Source organism: Panicum virgatum, chromosome 8N (assembly GCF_016808335.1).
Source record: "Panicum virgatum strain AP13 chromosome 8N, P.virgatum_v5, whole genome shotgun sequence".
NCBI lineage: Eukaryota > Viridiplantae > Streptophyta > Magnoliopsida > Poales > Poaceae > Panicum > Panicum virgatum.
In genome coordinates this window covers 40,319,243-40,335,147 of record NC_053152.1, presented here as the reverse complement: position 1 = coordinate 40,335,147, position 15,905 = coordinate 40,319,243, and the positions used below count along the sequence as shown (strand labels likewise).

At 51.5% G+C, this 15,905-nt stretch overlaps 2 protein-coding genes across 2 annotated transcripts; one reads left to right on the top strand and one right to left on the bottom strand.

Moving 5' to 3' along the window:
- The first annotated feature begins 8,428 nt into the window (after positions 1 to 8,428).
- LOC120685454 (myosin-binding protein 7-like) lies at positions 8,429 to 12,570 on the top strand. The gene is made up of 3 exons (XM_039967376.1): positions 8,429 to 9,980; positions 11,730 to 11,776; positions 11,862 to 12,570. Exons 1-3 carry the CDS (start codon positions 8,739 to 8,741, stop codon positions 11,974 to 11,976), a joined length of 1,404 nt encoding a protein of 467 aa, XP_039823310.1. The 5' UTR covers positions 8,429 to 8,738; the 3' UTR covers positions 11,977 to 12,570.
- Positions 12,571 to 12,863: 293 nt separating this feature from the next.
- LOC120685453 lies at positions 12,864 to 15,610 on the bottom strand. Its single transcript, XM_039967375.1, has 2 exons — positions 15,198 to 15,610; positions 12,864 to 15,074 (listed from the first exon to the last, which is right to left on the bottom strand). Exons 1-2 carry the CDS (start codon positions 15,558 to 15,560, stop codon positions 13,125 to 13,127), a joined length of 2,313 nt encoding a protein of 770 aa, XP_039823309.1. The 5' UTR covers positions 15,561 to 15,610; the 3' UTR covers positions 12,864 to 13,124.
- Positions 15,611 to 15,905: the final 295 nt, after the last annotated feature.

The following is a 15,905-nucleotide window of genomic DNA, read 5'->3' as shown; positions in this document are numbered from 1 at the left end:
GTGTTCTGTCATCAACAACAAAAACTAGCAGCCAATCATAACGTACGCGACAAAACAGCATCTCAAGCCTGTTGCATGCTTACTAGGTGCCATGAGCATCAGCATGATCAGGTTCTGACTGTTTAATAGTAGCTGAATTGTAAAAGTGCCTGCACTTCTATGTTTTTTTTTTCTTTTTTGAATTTGTGGTGGGCTTGAAGATCGACCCAAGTAAGCAAATTTGATATGAACACGATTTTGAAACTATATGGTATAGGAATCGGCGGGGAAGTGCAAGCTTTTGATTTCCCGTGCTGCTGGACTTGGAATCCCTTTTTTTTTAGAGAGAGCGATAGGATCATGGGAATCCCTGTTTGGGCTTTCCTTCTATTTCTTGTTTGGATCCAGTATTACTGAAAAACCTCTCATCTGTTTTTTATTCATCAACAGTTTTAATTACTATCTGAAAATGTTTTCGTAATCACTTTGGATGGTAAAGATAGATAAAGAGTAAGTTGATGCATTTTATCATCCCTTTGTCTCTGTAACAAAATGCATTTTGTCGTTAATCACTTCCTTTGTAACAAAACGTAGGGTTGTGTTTGGTTAGGTGGCAAGTTGAACTTCTGTTGCTTTGGTCATGCACCTTTGCCAAATACACGATTTTGTCAATAACGGTAATCAATTCAGCTGTATATTCCAACTGATGTATGAAAAAGATTATACTATCTTGCCCTGCATGTAAGCTTCCGCGGCGGCGGCAGCAACTCCCAAGTACCAATCGCTGCCGCGGCTGCACAGCGGACCGCGCCGCCGGTGATGCCCCACCGTGGGGCCTGGAATTAGAAATGCAAGCCGTGGCACCAAAAGGATGTGCGGCTCAAGAGTTGCCTGCGGCGCCTGCGGTGGGAGTGGCGGCGAGGGGCGGAGGCCAAGCAAGAACCTCTGCTCTCTGTATAAAAAGAATGCAACTTTCGCTCTAGTCTCCGAGGAGTCAAATAATTTTAATTTTAATCAAATTTATATAAAATATTACTAACATTTATGTCTCTAAATAGATTTAATATAAAAATACATTAAATGATTAATTTAATAGAATTTATTTTGTAATATAAATCTTAATACTGTTTTGTATAGATTTGATTAAATTTAAAATTATTTGACTTCTCGGGGAGTGGGAAGCGAGAGTTGCAATCTTCTTAGGATGGATTTAGTATTATTATTATGCCAATGCTAGCCATGACGGGCAGGTAAGAACGACACGAGCAGCAAAAATAAAAGTGATTGGACCGAAGACGGGCCTGGCAACCTGCAAGGAGAAAAGGACAAGCGTGCAGCCCAGCCACGTGCCCCGTCCTGTCTAGAGACAAAAATGTTACGTTGCAGGCTTGCAGCCCATGGGCCTGACCGAAGGATTGTTGATGACCCACTGCTACGCGCCAACACAAGCCCACATCAACACCAGACGACAACCCAACCCACACACGCTCCTTTCGCACCTACGCCATCCATTTCGAATTCAAAGAGCACGCGGCAACGCACGGTCCACAATTTTTCTTTTTTTTTAAAAAAAAAACTGTCTCATAGCGTGTGCGCGCGTGGGCTACAGGCTACTCAATTCGCGTGGCCCATCCATCCGGTCACAATCGACACACGATCCCCACTCCCTACCCACAAGCGCCGTACCACAGGGGCGTCGTGTGCTATTCTCTCATCATCTTATGGCCCTGTAGACATGGAGCACGACCATGGTTGTTTGCTAGCGATAAAAGGGGTAAGGGACCAACGCCCTCTTTGCGTTAAGGCCTCCTCCAACAGCCGGTGAAATCGTCTGCTCACGTCGGATTCCATCTGATGTGGATGTGAGAGAAGATGGAGAGAGAAGATAGCTAGCGGTTAATCTCACGCTAGCGAGTGACACGCTTTTCCATGCTCACCTTGCCTCCTCTCTCTTCAGTTGCTCAGGGTAGTGGTTGCGCGCCAATGGATGTGGGTTTCAAAAATATCTTAAAGAGTGTGGTAAAAGCTTGCTGTGTTGGAAAAATCAACTCTGTGCTGACATGGACTAGCCTATAGCTGGTAACTGACTGTAACCGCTGGATAAGGCCTAACAGCCTTCTAGTTTAGTTGTGTAGGCCTCCTCCAACGGGTGGCGTGGAGGCTAGCTCGTAAGTATTTTAATCGCTCAAAAGTATCGATTTCAGACAGCTAGAGCGCTGCAGAGCGCCTAGTTCGCTCAGCACTCGACCCTAAACTTCCTCTCTCAGCATGGGTTCTAACGTATAGTGCCAAGGTATTGTGCTGACTGTTTTTTTACTGTAGCCGTGAGCTAACTTGTCTCCAACTGTTGGAGGCAGCCTTACTACTCCCTCTGTCCTATTTTATTGGTCGCTCAGGAAGCATGACCCCTCACAATCACGCTTTCGGAGGAACGAATAAAACGGGATGGAGGGAGCAGTTTGCTAGGATAGGCTCCAGGTGGTTGCCGGGATCAGACACCGCTACCTCGCAGCCGCCATCTTAAGCTGTAACAGTAGCAGAGTAATCGTGAATTAAATAAATCCCCTCGGCCCTCCGGTCGGAGCATATCATTCTCCTCTCAGCCCTTCCTATCACCGCTCCGATCCGGCGGTCTTCATTGCACATCGAGTTTTAAGGAGTTGCGGATCTTGTTACTCCGCGATGTTGGTCGTCTCCATTGGCGCTCACCCTTGAGCTTTGACCTGCAACCAGCCTTCTTGTGGATGGGTATTCTACGTCCGCTCAGCTTGCCTCCAGCAGCCCAGCACTCAGGGCCTCTTTAGTAGAGCTCCTCACCCACCGGCTTCAGCTCCATAATTACTATGTTGTACTGTTTTGCCCTGTAGCAGTAGAAAAAACAGCTCCGACTCCGCTTGGCTTTGCCTAGGGGAAATAAGGAGCCGGTGGAGCTGGGTTGTTGGAGCTTCTCCTGACTCCACTACAGTCAGGGGCGAAGCCAGATCGTGGAACCACCGGGGTCTAGTGTAAACGAGGACAGGTCATTAACACTCTTAACACCAATATATAGTGTTTTTCTATTGAAATCTTCCAAACTCGTCGGGGTCGGCGGACCCCAATGGCAAGCTTGAGCTCCGCCTCTGAAGTAGTTTACAGTGCTAGAGCTGGAGCTGAGTGAAGCCCGGCCAAACGGGGCCTCAGGGCGTCCGCAACTGTGAACGATTTGGCTAGCGATTTGGTTTTTTTAATCGGTGAACAGTAGAAAAAGGCACTCGCTAGCGACTCTCATCTCACCTGTCTCGCACGGTTACCAAAATTTCTCCCTCTCTCATGCCCGGTTCCCAAAGTAGTGCCACCTCCTGTATCCGATCTCTCTTTCCTCCATGTCCACCAGCGACGTCGCCAGCTCCACTGCGGACGCCCTCAACCACGTAAAGCAGTGGCGAACAGGCGAAGAACTAACCACCGGGTCGGCTCCATGGGCACGGGCACGCATGGTGCTAGAGCAATCACGCACGAGCATGGGCATCTATGGATGAAAGCGGGAACAGGAAAATCCCATACCGACCGCTACCGCACACCGCGTAAACCGATCGAATACCGTTTAGACAGGAAAAACAGGAAAATGGGAAAAAACCGGGAAAAACGGCGGGAATCAGGAACGAAAACAGTTAGAGGTGTTTCCTGACCGAATTCACGGTTCCTGTATAATCCCGGGAATCTTCCCGTGGGAAAATCCCATAGAAACCCAGCCACATATGCAGCACCGCGCGCGCAGCGGCCAAATTGGCCCATTTTCAATTCCGGCCCGCGCCTCAGCCCGCCCAGCGGACCGCGCGGTCACTCACTCCACCAGTCCACCACTACACACCAGCTGCCACCCCCCAGTAGCCCTAAATCATAATCTCCACTCGAGCACTCCCCATCCCCAACCTCTCTGCTCTCTCTCTCTCTCTCTCTCTCTCTCTCTCTCTCTCTGGCGGCTGCTGCTCTGGACAACTGGACCCCGATTCGGCGATTCGCCGTCTCCGCCTGACCCCAGGCTCCAAGCCCGCCGCAATCCGCCGCCACCTCAGGCCTACCGGCATCGGCCGCCGCTCCCAGGTCCACCGCCGCCGGTCCCAAGTTCCACCGACGCCAACCTACAGCCCCAGGCCCGCCGACCACCGCCCCCACCAGGACCACCGTCGCCGCCCCCAAGACCACCGCCACCGGCCCCCACTAGGACCACCGTCGCCGCCCCCAAGACCACCGCCGCCGGCCCCCCAGGAATTCCGTTGTCGGCTCCAGGTTCTACCGCCGCCAGCCCCAGGCCTACCAACCGATGGTGCGCCCCCAGGTCCAGCCCCAGGCCCGTCGGCCGACGGCGCGGTGGAGCCGAGGATGAAGCAAGCAACAGCGTCCACATCTGCTGCTGGTTCGTCGGCTCATCCTAGAGCCGCCACTGCCGCCGGTGGTGCTGCAGAGCACCACTCTTCCTCCACCTTCAACAGCAGGTAAATAAAATTAGAAAGATCTGAATTGTCAGTTGATCTGAGTAGATAGATATGTAGTTCAGCACTTGTAGTCATGCAGATGAGTAGATCTTGTAAAAAATTTGCAAACACTATACATGTACTAAACATTCCATTTTTATCTGTCCGTGCAGTGCCCAACTGCCCATTTTAACTACCTTTGCTAACAGAAATAGATAATCTTTCTTGTATATTGAATCTGAATATGTATGTATATGTTTGAATTTTTCCGTTTGTAGGATCTAAGAGGTCAAGCTCAATAAATGGAAGCCCTGTTCTTAGTCAAGATATGTGTCTATCTAGTGCAACTCCTACATCTAGCCGAGCAACAGGAACTGATGTAGCTTCTTTGCCAAGTCCAAATGGAGGGTTGAGTGGTGCAGCAGGTAGTGGTGGCAGTGACGATGGTTCTCCTATTGGTGCTGCTTCTGGTGGGTTGTTGATGCTGCAGCTGCTGCTGTTGATGGTGCTGGTGGTGGTGTTCAGGCAGTAGGAACAGATGCTGCAAATGCCATTATTGTTGAAGGTGATGATCCGGTCGTAGATGAAGATGAACATAGGGGAAAGAGGGTTAAGAGGTGCACATCTGATGTGTGGGAGCATTTCACCAAGAAGGAGCTGGTCATTGAGGACAATGGGAAGACATATGTTCAGAGGTGGGCTTATTGCAAATGGCCAAAATGTAAACATAAGGGCAGATGTGAGAGCAATTATGGAACAACTGGATTTTGGACTCATTTGAGGGTAGCACATAGTGTAGTGAAGGGCTAGCAGCAGCTAAAAGTGGAAAAAGACAATGGAAAAGGCATCAAGGTTGTGGTACCATTCAGGTATGATGAAGAGGCGAGCTTGAGAAAGTTTTACTTGGCCATAGTCATGCATGAGTACCCATTTAATATACCAGAGCATGAATATTTTGTTCAGTTCATCAAATCCCTACGTCCAAGCTTTCCAATAAAGCTAGGATTACCATTAGGAAAGAAATCATGAACATGATCTTACAAGAGAAAGAGAAGTTGTATGCATATTTCAAATCTGTCTCTTGCCGCATTAGTGCCACTATGGACATGTGGACTTCAAATCAGAACAAATCTTACATGTGTGTCACTGTGCATTGGATAGATGAAAATTGGTGTATGCAGAAAAGAATTGTGAACTTTGTGCATGTTGGTGGGTGTCATACTGGTGCCAAGTTGTCTGAGACATTTACTGAACTCATGGTTAAGTGAAATATTGAAAAGAAGTTGTTTGCTCTGACCTTGGACAACGCATCAGCAAATGAAGTAGCAGTCAAAGACATCATCTCAGATTTAAGGGCCAGTGCTAGTGCTTCATCTTTGGTATGTGATGTAATTTTTCTTTCATGTGAGGTGTGTTTGTCACATATTGAACCTAGTTGCTAGGGATGGTTTGAGTGTTATTGGACCCACAATTGAGAATAATAGACAGCTAGTACTTGCTGTAAAAGGATCTCCCTTGCAATGGGAGGAGCTCATGAAGCGTGCAAATGAGTGTGGATTGGATGCAAACAAGGGTCTTTCACTTGATGTATCAACAAGATGGAATTCAACCTATTTGATGCTCCGAGATGCCTTGTACTATAAGAATGCATTCATGAGGCTGAAATCATCAGATCGCCGTAGGTATGAAAAAATTACTCCATCTCCTAGTGAATGGGCTATGTCATTCAAACTTTTCCAATGCTTGAAGAAATTCTTTGATCTCACTGCACTATTGTCTGGTAGTCAATATCCCACTGCAAATCTGTTCTATAGAGGGTTTTGTGAGATAAAAGTGTTGCTTGATAACTGGTCTCTTAGTGAAGATACCACTATATGTGCAATGGCTACTTCTATGAGTAGAATTTGAAAAATATTGGAAGAAGTCATCCACCACACTTGCTGTTGCTTGTTTCCTAGATCCTAGGTATAAGAAAAGGCTTATAGAGTTCTACATGAGAAAATTCCTTGGCTCTGCATCTCATGTTCATGTTGATCAACTTGTTGATGTCATCAAGAAACTGTACCAGTTCTATGTCAATGATGCACCCATGTCTTCAAGGCCTAAAAGCAAATCAAATGTACCTAGTGATATGGATATTGATACAACAGACCTTTTAGTGGACAGTGGAGATGATGAACTAGAGAGCTACCTATATGAGTCTAGTGGACCTAATGGTGATGACATGAATGAGTTGGATAAGTATATGGCAGATCCACCTCTCAGGCTTACTGGTCAGTTTGATATCTTGGCATGGTGGAAGAACCAGACTGATGAGTATCCTGTTCTTTCAAGAATAGCTCATGATTTGCTGGTTGTACAAGTCTCAACGGTCGCTTCTGAATCTGCTTTTAGTGCTGGTGGACGTGTAGTTGATCCTTTCCGTAGCCGCCTTGAACCTGAAATTGTTGAAGCTTTGATATGCTTCAAAGATTGGATTGCTGCAGAAAGAAGAGGTTAGTTACAACATGTCATCAGTTGTTAGTGATTTATGCCTTGTTTGCTGATTTATATTTGCTAATTTATATTTGCTGATTTTCAGAGAAGAAGGTTGGTTCCATTGTTAGTGACCTTGAAGTTATTGAGACCCTTGTTTCGAAGCTGCACCTTGAGGTAATAGAATTCAAATGCTGCACCACTGTCCATTAGTTGCTTCTCAGAACTTACACTTACATGCTTTTGCCTACTTATAACCTACTGTTTCCTTATAAGATTTTTGGTAATAAAAAAATCTGCACTACTGTCCATTAGATGTTGTTGTCCTGTACTTGTGTGCATCTATTTATTTGCTATGCATGATAGGAATTAGTAAGGATCTTCTGGGCAGCAGCGCAAGATGTGCTCATCTGTACATACTTGTATTAAAAACCTTGAATCTCTATGGCTTGGTTAATCTTTGATTCTAAAAAATTTGTGCTTGTCAATCGGATGCAGGGATGCTTCTTCCTCTTCTTGTAGGATGATGATGTCACTGACAGTGATGAAGAAACGGATGGGGCACAAAGAAATGAGCATGATTACTATGGCATAGACTAGATTTGCTAAGTTGTGCTCTGATGTCTTGTCTTGTTCTTGTCTATTAGTATGCTAGACTTGCTAGTCTATGGTCAGTATGGTTGTGAGTTGTGGCCTGTGAACTTGAGAGTGTCATGATACTGCTGCCCGTCGTGGCATTTATTTTTAAATTTGGAATTGGGGACTTGTGGTCCGTAGACTACTAAACTGTAATATGTTGCTGCTATGTTGCTGTGTGCGGTGTGCCTATCATCTTGTGCTTTGCTTGAATGTTTGGTTACGTCTCTTGTTTGAGTATAACTTATGCATAGCTGTGAGTATTTTTTCGAACGTAATGTTTCAAGTGGTTACATGTATTTTCTCGTATTGAGTTTCCAAGTCCCGATCGTAATCGCCATGCTCCCGATCGGATTATTCCGTTCCCGATGTCCCGTAATACCGCTTTCGTTTTCCCGTCCGGCATTCCCGTTCCCGATAAAAAATATGATTGCAAGAATAGTTTAGGAGTTTTTCCGACGTATTCGGCCTACTAACCATGTGCGAGCGCGCTGCACGCTTGGCGACAGACCAGATGGGCCGCTGTTCGGCGTTCGCGCCTTCGGCGCCCCGGTTTGAATTCAACGCGGCCGGCGCGACAAGTTTTTTTTTTTTAAAAAAATAAAAACGGAACGCTCCCACGCCCACGCCGCCCTTTCGCGGGCGTCGATTAGTCAACCCGCATCCGCCCCAATCATTCACTCACTCCCCCATCCCTCGCCCCGCGTTGCACCGTAATAAGAACAAAAAAAAAGTAAGTAACCCGGACCGTGACAGGCACAGTAAACCCTCCTCGCCACGTCGCCGAGCCCAGCCAGCACGACACCCCGCCCGTCCGCGTCGCGTCGCGACTCGCGAAGGCAGGCAAGGCCAACCCGCCCTGCCGCCACTGGCTGGCCAGGTCCGCGGCGACTCGGTCCCCTCCCGTGCCGGCGTCCCCGCCCGCGCCCGGCCATCCCGCCGAGACGCCCTCTCCCTGCCGATCCACCCGCGCCGCGCCGTCCCCACCGCCACCACGGGCCGCGCGAGCTCTCAACCCCGCGCCCTCCGCACTCCACCCCACCACCCACCGCGGCCGCATCGAGCCGGCCCACCGCGTTCCCCCAAAAGGCCCCCCAATATCCAGGCGGAAGCGGCACCGGCCGCGGCACCGCAACCCCCCCACTCCCCTCCCCTCCCCACCCCGCGGATGCGCGCGCCGCCCCGTCTCCCGCCATGGCAGGGGAGGACGACCCGCCGCCGCCGCCCGACGGCGCCGACGCCGACGCCGAGCCCTGCCCGCTCTGCGGCGGGGCCGGGGTGACCCCCGCCGCGCGCGTCGCGGTGCCCGCCCGGCGCGGGGACGCCTCGCTGGCGGCCGCGGCCGCGCCCCCCGCGGCGGGCGACGCGGCGGCGCCGCTGCTGCGGGAGGCGCTGGCGCGGCAGCGGCGGGCGCTCGCGGGCCTGCAGGCGGAGCTGGAGGCGGAGCGCGGCGCCGCGGCGGGCGCCGCCAGCGAGGCCATGTCCATGATCCTGCGCCTGCAGCGCGACAAGTCGGAGGCCATGATGGAGGCCCGCCAGTACCGCCGCTACGCGGAGGAGCGGTTCGCGCACGACGCCGCCGAGCGCGACGCGCTGCGGGGTGAGGTCGCGAGGCGGGACGCCGCGGCGCGGGCGCTCGCCGCGCGCCTCCGCGCGTGCCAGGCGCGGCTCCTGCTCCTCGGCTTCCCTTCCCCGTCCCCGCCGCCGCCGCACCCGCGGGCGGCCTCGCTCCCGTCCTCGCCCACCGCCTCCGCCTCCGCCTCCCGCCGCGGGCTCCTCCATCCCTGCTGCTTCTCCGACGAAGACGAAGACGACGACGGCGGTTACCGCTCCGTCCGGTGCCTCGACTACCACCCCGCCGCGCCCGCGGACGTGGGCACCCCGCGCACCCACCACCTGCTCAACAGAACGCCTAGCCCGGACCCCGACCCCAAGGGGGTCGTCCTCTCCGGCGACGGCGTCCCCCGGGTCGCGCTGGCCGACGAGTTCCCGCTCTTTGACCGCCGGGACGCGCCGGACGGGGACGACGACGAGGACGGCGACCGCGTCTACACGGTGGACGCGGTGCACGGCGTGCCCATCGACTGTTGCTACCTCGGGGGGAGCGAGGTGGGCGTCCCGGCGGCGGCCGGGGGCGGGGGCGGGGGCGGGGGCTGGGCGGATGAGGTGGAGGAGATACAGAAGCTCAAGGCGAGGCTGCAGGCGCTGGAGGCGGACCGGGAGTCCATGCGGCACGCCATCATGTCCATGGGGGACGAGAAGGCGCAGGTCGTTCTGCTCAGGGAGATTGCCAAGCAGCTCTGCAGGGACGCGGCGCCGTTCCCGGCTGTTCTGCTCAAGGTGCAGCCGAGGTTGCAGCCAGTTGTCGTGACACAGAGGAAGGTTGTGAAGAAGCAGACTTCCTTTGTGAAGATCTTCATTATGACAGTCATCAAGGTAAAGTAAATATATGTGCCACTGTGCTTATGTGTATGCTCTGTTTGTTTATTGCTTGATTACTTCTACTCAGTTGAGAAGTTATTGTGTTCCGATTGTATTGCTTGCTTGGAGGAATCTGTGCGAATAAGACAGGCATTCGGGTAACTAAATATGCAGAACTCCAATTAATGAGTTATCTGATCTAAAAAAAATTAATGAGTTATCTGGGAATTGGGATGCATTATTGCTTGAGATAAATGTGAAGTCCTACTGGGTACTATTTTTGATTCCCTGAAAATTTGTCGTCAATTGTCCTTATTTGAATTTTTGGTAAGGTATTGTTCATGACGAAGTTGTCATTTGTAGAATTGAAATGGGCCGAACAGGATGCATTATTTTATTGAAATGTAGCTTGATATACCTTTTTTCTACCTACCTTATTTTAGTTAGCAATGAACTTGAAAATTAAGATTTATCACCTTTTCTAAAGGAGTGTTGCTTGATAATTTCAGTGTACCATGATTCTCTTGCTGAGCTTCATTTTTTTTAACACATTGTGTCAAAGCTCTTAAAATCTTTTGTGAGCGCCAAATGTAGAAATGCAGACCGTTGCTGTATGTGTCCTCTGTTCAGCAAAATTACAGTTTGTGCCCACATTTGGATAGTTCTTTATGATGGGCTGTGAACTTGTAGTTCATGTTATTAACAATCATTTGTTTTGCTTGGATGGAAAACAACTTAGCCTTTGTGAAATGACTGTATTTGCTTCAGCTAAACTGACTCCTACAGATCTCACGCCACAGCTATTATACCAATATTTACTTTGATAAAAGTAATCCCACAGTTACATGAGCACGTCTTCCTGCAACTTCGAAGAATCAAATGTTTACTGTGTTCTATGTTCATTCATTACTGTGTTCTATGTTCATTCATTACTATGGTAAATGTTTACTTATCACAATTCAGTTACTTCTAGGCAACAAAGAGCATCTCCTTCGAATAAGGTCTTGTTTAAACCTTAAAGATTGATTTGCTGCAGCAACAAAATTGTGCATCCTCCTCATTTCACCATACTTTTCTGAGCTTAGAATCAATGTTATACAGTCGTCTAGTCGAACCTAGTCGCCATGGCACCGATAAGGCGACTAGTCGCGACTAGTCGTCGATCAGGTCGATTAGTCGACCCTAGTCGGTCCTAGTCGTCGCTATAGTCGTCCTATATATCCCACGACATATATGTACATGTATATGTACTTATATACTATATAGCAAGCAGGAACACCACAATGATAGTCAGTTTGGCGACACTTACTTGTGAGATTTGATGTTTGAACTGTCCAGAACTCCATATTCTTGTGCGGTGCCTGCGTGGTGCAAGTTATATAGTTAACCTAACCCTAATGGCTAATGGGCCTAATTGAGCCCAGTACAGGCGGCGGGCTGGAGTGCTGGTCTGCTGGACATCTTTTGGTTTTGGCCTGATCGTCCAAGTAGCTAGTTGGACGACTAATCGCGATTAGGCGACGATTAGTCGGACGATCAGACATCTGATCGACAAAAGCTAGTCGTTTCACTTATCGAAGCCAGCGGAGCGATAAGGTCGACTAATCGCGACTAATCGCGATTAGTCGGACGACTGTATAACATGGCTTAGAATAGAGAGATTGCTAAAGTTGATTTATATATTGCTTCATTTGAACATCTTCTAGCAGATAATATTGTAAAGAATTTTTAATTGACTCTTTGCTCCTTATATGTGACATCCAGTGGGTTGCATCTATCTTCTGTTGGCGAAGAAAATCAAATCGCATCAGGTGAGTTACCAAATCTTTCTCCATTGACTAATCCTTGCCTTTTATTTTTTTCGTCATTTCACCAATGCTGAGTACAAAATGGCAGGTACCCCATCGGTATGTGTGGGAGCAATGTCGGTCTGATGCTGTTACTGGACAGGTTCCCCAAACAGAGGCAAAAGAAGTTTCCTAAAAGGAAGCTAAGCGCCTCTATTCTCTGATAATCTGATCGCAGGCAACCTAGGGAAGGATAAGCTGTGCCTTCGCACTTCTGGTCAGAATGAGCTACTTTCTGAACATAAAGCTCACTGGTTTTGTGAAAAAAGCGGTTGTTGTTGCATATGTTTTCACCCCTGTCTAGGCATTCTTTGGTTGATTCAGTTTTTGGAAATCTAGTTAAAATGTGAAGTATCCCCTATTTGCATTTTATTCCTCTGCCCGCTTTCTGGCATATATTGTTGATATTTCCTTTTTCTTCTGTTGTCTAGTGTTACAGAACGCAATGTAAATAAACACCGACCATTTTGAGCATCAGCCTTAGAGAGTTTTGACATGGCGCATATAGTTCCCTTTTTGTTTCTCTAATTGTTCTTTTTATCCTCCTTTTACAGAACAAAGTCATGTTACTCTGTTTCAACATGATTGTGTTGTATTGTAAATAAATTTGAAGTAGAGTGGTTCGTTTGGTGGGAATTCTTCTCTTTTTCGAGAGCCATGGGGCCAGTTTGGTGTAACGTCATGTTGATGTCCCCGACTTTAAATGTCTTCATATCTATTGTTGGTTGACATGATTAACTTTGAGACCTTTGACAACACCAGTTTTAGTCTTTGAGACTTGCTGTATTGAGAGGAACAACCTGTCCTCGCAGAATTTCTTATTTGCATCAACTTATTTTCTTTGCGGCCTTGATTGTTTGGTGATGTCCAGTGGGTGTCATCCATCTTTTGTTAGTGTAAGAAATCAAATTGCATCAGGTGAGTTGCTACATCTACCTACATCGCCTCATCTCCGGTCCTTTTCTTCATTCCCACCAATGCTGGGTGACAGCTACTACTTCACACGAACGAGGTGTTCTACGGTACTGACGAACACAATACAAACACGGTGTAAGAAAAACACAACAAGCCCTGCGTAACTTTTATTGATCGATAGAACAAGATTATTACAGGCCGTAGCCGTAGCACACAAGATTAGCAACACCAAAGACACTAGCGAGTGCACACACACAAACATGCATGGAGAGTATCAGGCTATCAGCCTGATCTGAGCAAAGCAAACACAAGTTGTGCAGAAAATAAAAGTGGACGAAACCAGTAGCAGCAACACAAAACAATCTCCACAGGTCACCGCGTGCGCGTTGTTCGTCCGTCAGACAATGTCGACGGGCACCACGGTTGCACCGGAGACCGCTGCCGGAGGCGCCGCCACCGCCTTCTTATTAACTGACGACGTCGCCGCGGCGCCGGATGGCTGCGCTCCACCAGCCTTTGGCGGCTGTGCCGGTTCGTCACCGTCGTCGTCGTCGTCCGGATCCGGAGCCGTCACCAAACCGCCGGGGTCTCCTTCGGCGGGCAGCTCCGTCCTCTGCGTCCTCTCCGCCATGGTCTCCATCCCCATGTACGAGAGCAGGAGCCACACGTAGGAGAGGTATTCGCCGCCCCTGCACAGGCTCGCGGCGTGCAGGTACCCCCGGCACCGGCCGGCGGAGAAGCAGAGCATCTCCACCCACACGTCCTGGATCACCTTCCACATCTCGTCGTCCCCGTCCTCCCCGGCTGAGATCACGATCTCGACCATCTTCTCGTTGCTCACGGGCTGGCCGGCCGTCTTCTTGATCTCCTCGTCGAGTCTCTTCTCCCTGCTCTGCTCCGTCTTCTTCTTGGAGAATTCCATGAGGTCGTAGGCGAGCTCCCAAGCGTTGCGAACGAGGTCGCCGGCGGCTTTGCGAGGTCGCGGGGGGCGAGCGCCGCCGGAGTTTCGTGGTGGTGGTGGATTCCTCACCTTCTGGATGATCTTCCGCGCGATCTCGTCCATGGCCATCGGCGGCGCCTTCTTCTTCTTCCCCGCTTCCTCGTCGTCTTCATCCCCCGACGCCGGCGGGTCCTTGAGCATCCGCCTCAGCTCGAAGTACGCGGCCGGAAGGAGCCGGCGCCGGGCGCCGGGCATCAGCATCCACGGCCGGACGAGCAGCAGGTACGCCATGTAGTTGGAGACCACCCTGCTGTTCCGGGTGGCCTCGCCGCCGGCGTCGACGTGGTCGAAGTAGCAGAGCTCCGTGGCGAGGTGCCAGACGACGACGCTCTCGTCGAACGGCAGGCGCAGGCTCCGTTCCACGCCGCCCCTCCTGCCGCCGCCGCATCCCGCCCGCTCCACCGTCCGCTGGCCGCGACCGTCGTTGAACCGGCGGTAATCCTCCACCGGAGACCTCGGCGTGTTCGATCTCTCGGCTGCGGCGGTTATGTACCCCTTCCACCCGCCGGCGACGTGGTCGTGGACGAGCTCGGTGATGCGGCGGGACGGCTCGGGCGGCGCCGTGTGCCAGAGCCAGTCGAGCTGCTCCTCGACCCCCAGCACGAAGGCGAGATGCCGGACCTGCGGGCGCCTCAGGTTGCCGGCGAGGTAGCCGATGAGGTTGTACTGGGGCAGCTGGTCGTCGGGCAGCGGCAGGCCGGAGCCGAGGACGACGCAGGCGGACACGAACTCCAGCGCGGCGGTGCAGCACAGCAGGACGTAGGTGACGACGACGTCGGCGCGGGCGTACGCGCCCCGGCGGCGGCTCTCCTGGAACAGCCCGATGTCGGCGAACGTGAGGAGCACGACGACGGCGCGCAGCACGCCGCCGTAGCTCGCCTTGTGCTTGGTGAAGAGGCGGTCGAAGGCCAGGGAGATGGCGGCGCGGACGCGGTCGTGGGCCTCCTCCTTGCCGCTCCGCGCCGCCATGACCTGCAGGTTCCTCAGCCGGATGGAGTAGGGGTGGCTGAGGTCGACGAAGAGGTGGTAGGGCTTGTCGTTCATCGTGTCGTCGAAGAACAGGGGAGGATCCCTCTTGGCCTCCTCGTCGACGCACCTCTTCGCGGCCGTCACGAACTCCTCGAGCGAATCCATGGCTGTTGGCAGCGTGCCGTCGTCTTCTTCGATGGACAATTCCATCGTTGGGTCGGAGGAGTTGGCGATGCTGTTGACGGTGGCGTTCCGGAGAGCCAGTGGCTTCTCGAGGCACTTGACGACGCCGGGGACGAAGAGCAAGATCGCTGCGCGGAGCAGCCTCTGGTCGGGGAACCACCATGACTTGCAGAACACATAGATGGCAATGGCGATCTGAGGCAAGGGCAAATGTTAGTAATACTTCTGTCTTATAATAAATCTGTTCAAACATGCGAGTAGTAACAACGTGGCTGCTGGCTTGCTGCTGCTGCTGCTGCCATAGCTGCGTGCACTGACCTGAGACGCCGCGACCAGCAGGTAGCGCCTCCAGTTCTCGTTGTCCTCGACGCTGTAGGCCGTGATGCCGTCCTGGCCGCCGAGGTGCAGCAGGAGCACCGGCGCCCAGAGCGTGTCGAGGTGCGCGGCGCCGGCGGCCACCTCGTCCTTCCTGTGGCGGTTGAAGAGGGTGGCGAGCGCGTAGACGGCCACGACGTCGCCGCCCTGGTAGGCCAGCCAGATCAGCGACCTGAACCACGGCGGCACGCGGCGCTTCCGGAGGAGCGCGGCGGCGAAGAGGAAGTACTGGAAGAAGAGGCTCGCCAGGACGAGGAACCGCAGCTGCCAGTCCTCCCACCACTGCACGTCGCTCCAGAAGCCCATGGCGGCGGCGTCTGAGCCCTCGCCGGCGATGTGCCGATGTCGGTGCCGGTCTGAGCTCTTCATCCCTTTCTCCTTCCCTGTATTTATACTGCGAGCCATCAGGTGAGTGCTTGTGAAATACGTATTGGTTAGCTGCCTGCCGTGTTGTGGTACTTGTGCGTACAGTGAGTGGATCTGTCTTTTGTAAGACATGCATGCATGTCTCTTTTTTTGGTTTGGAAGGCTTGTTTTTTGAGACTCAAGGGCATCATCAGCCCAGCTTTAAACAAAGAAGCTTGATGAGGTTCATTCAGATAATTAAACAGCGGTATGGAAATTTTCAGACACAAGGCAGCATGAGCTCAT

Bases quoted from the DNA above. Each gene is read 5' to 3' on its own strand.
- LOC120685454 (XM_039967376.1), top strand. From the start codon at position 8,739: ATGGCAGGGGAGGACGACCCGCCGCCGCCGCCCGACGGCGCCGACGCC. The intron at 9,981-11,729 runs GTAAAGTAAATA...TGTGACATCCAG, and splicing joins TCATTATGACAGTCATCAAG to TGGGTTGCATCTATCTTCTG. The intron at 11,777-11,861 runs GTGAGTTACCAA...ACAAAATGGCAG, and splicing joins AGAAAATCAAATCGCATCAG to GTACCCCATCGGTATGTGTG.
- LOC120685453 (XM_039967375.1), bottom strand. From the start codon at position 15,560: ATGGGCTTCTGGAGCGACGTGCAGTGGTGGGAGGACTGGCAGCTGCGG. The intron at 15,075-15,197 runs GTCAGTGCACGC...CCCTTGCCTCAG, and splicing joins TGCTGGTCGCGGCGTCTCAG to ATCGCCATTGCCATCTATGT.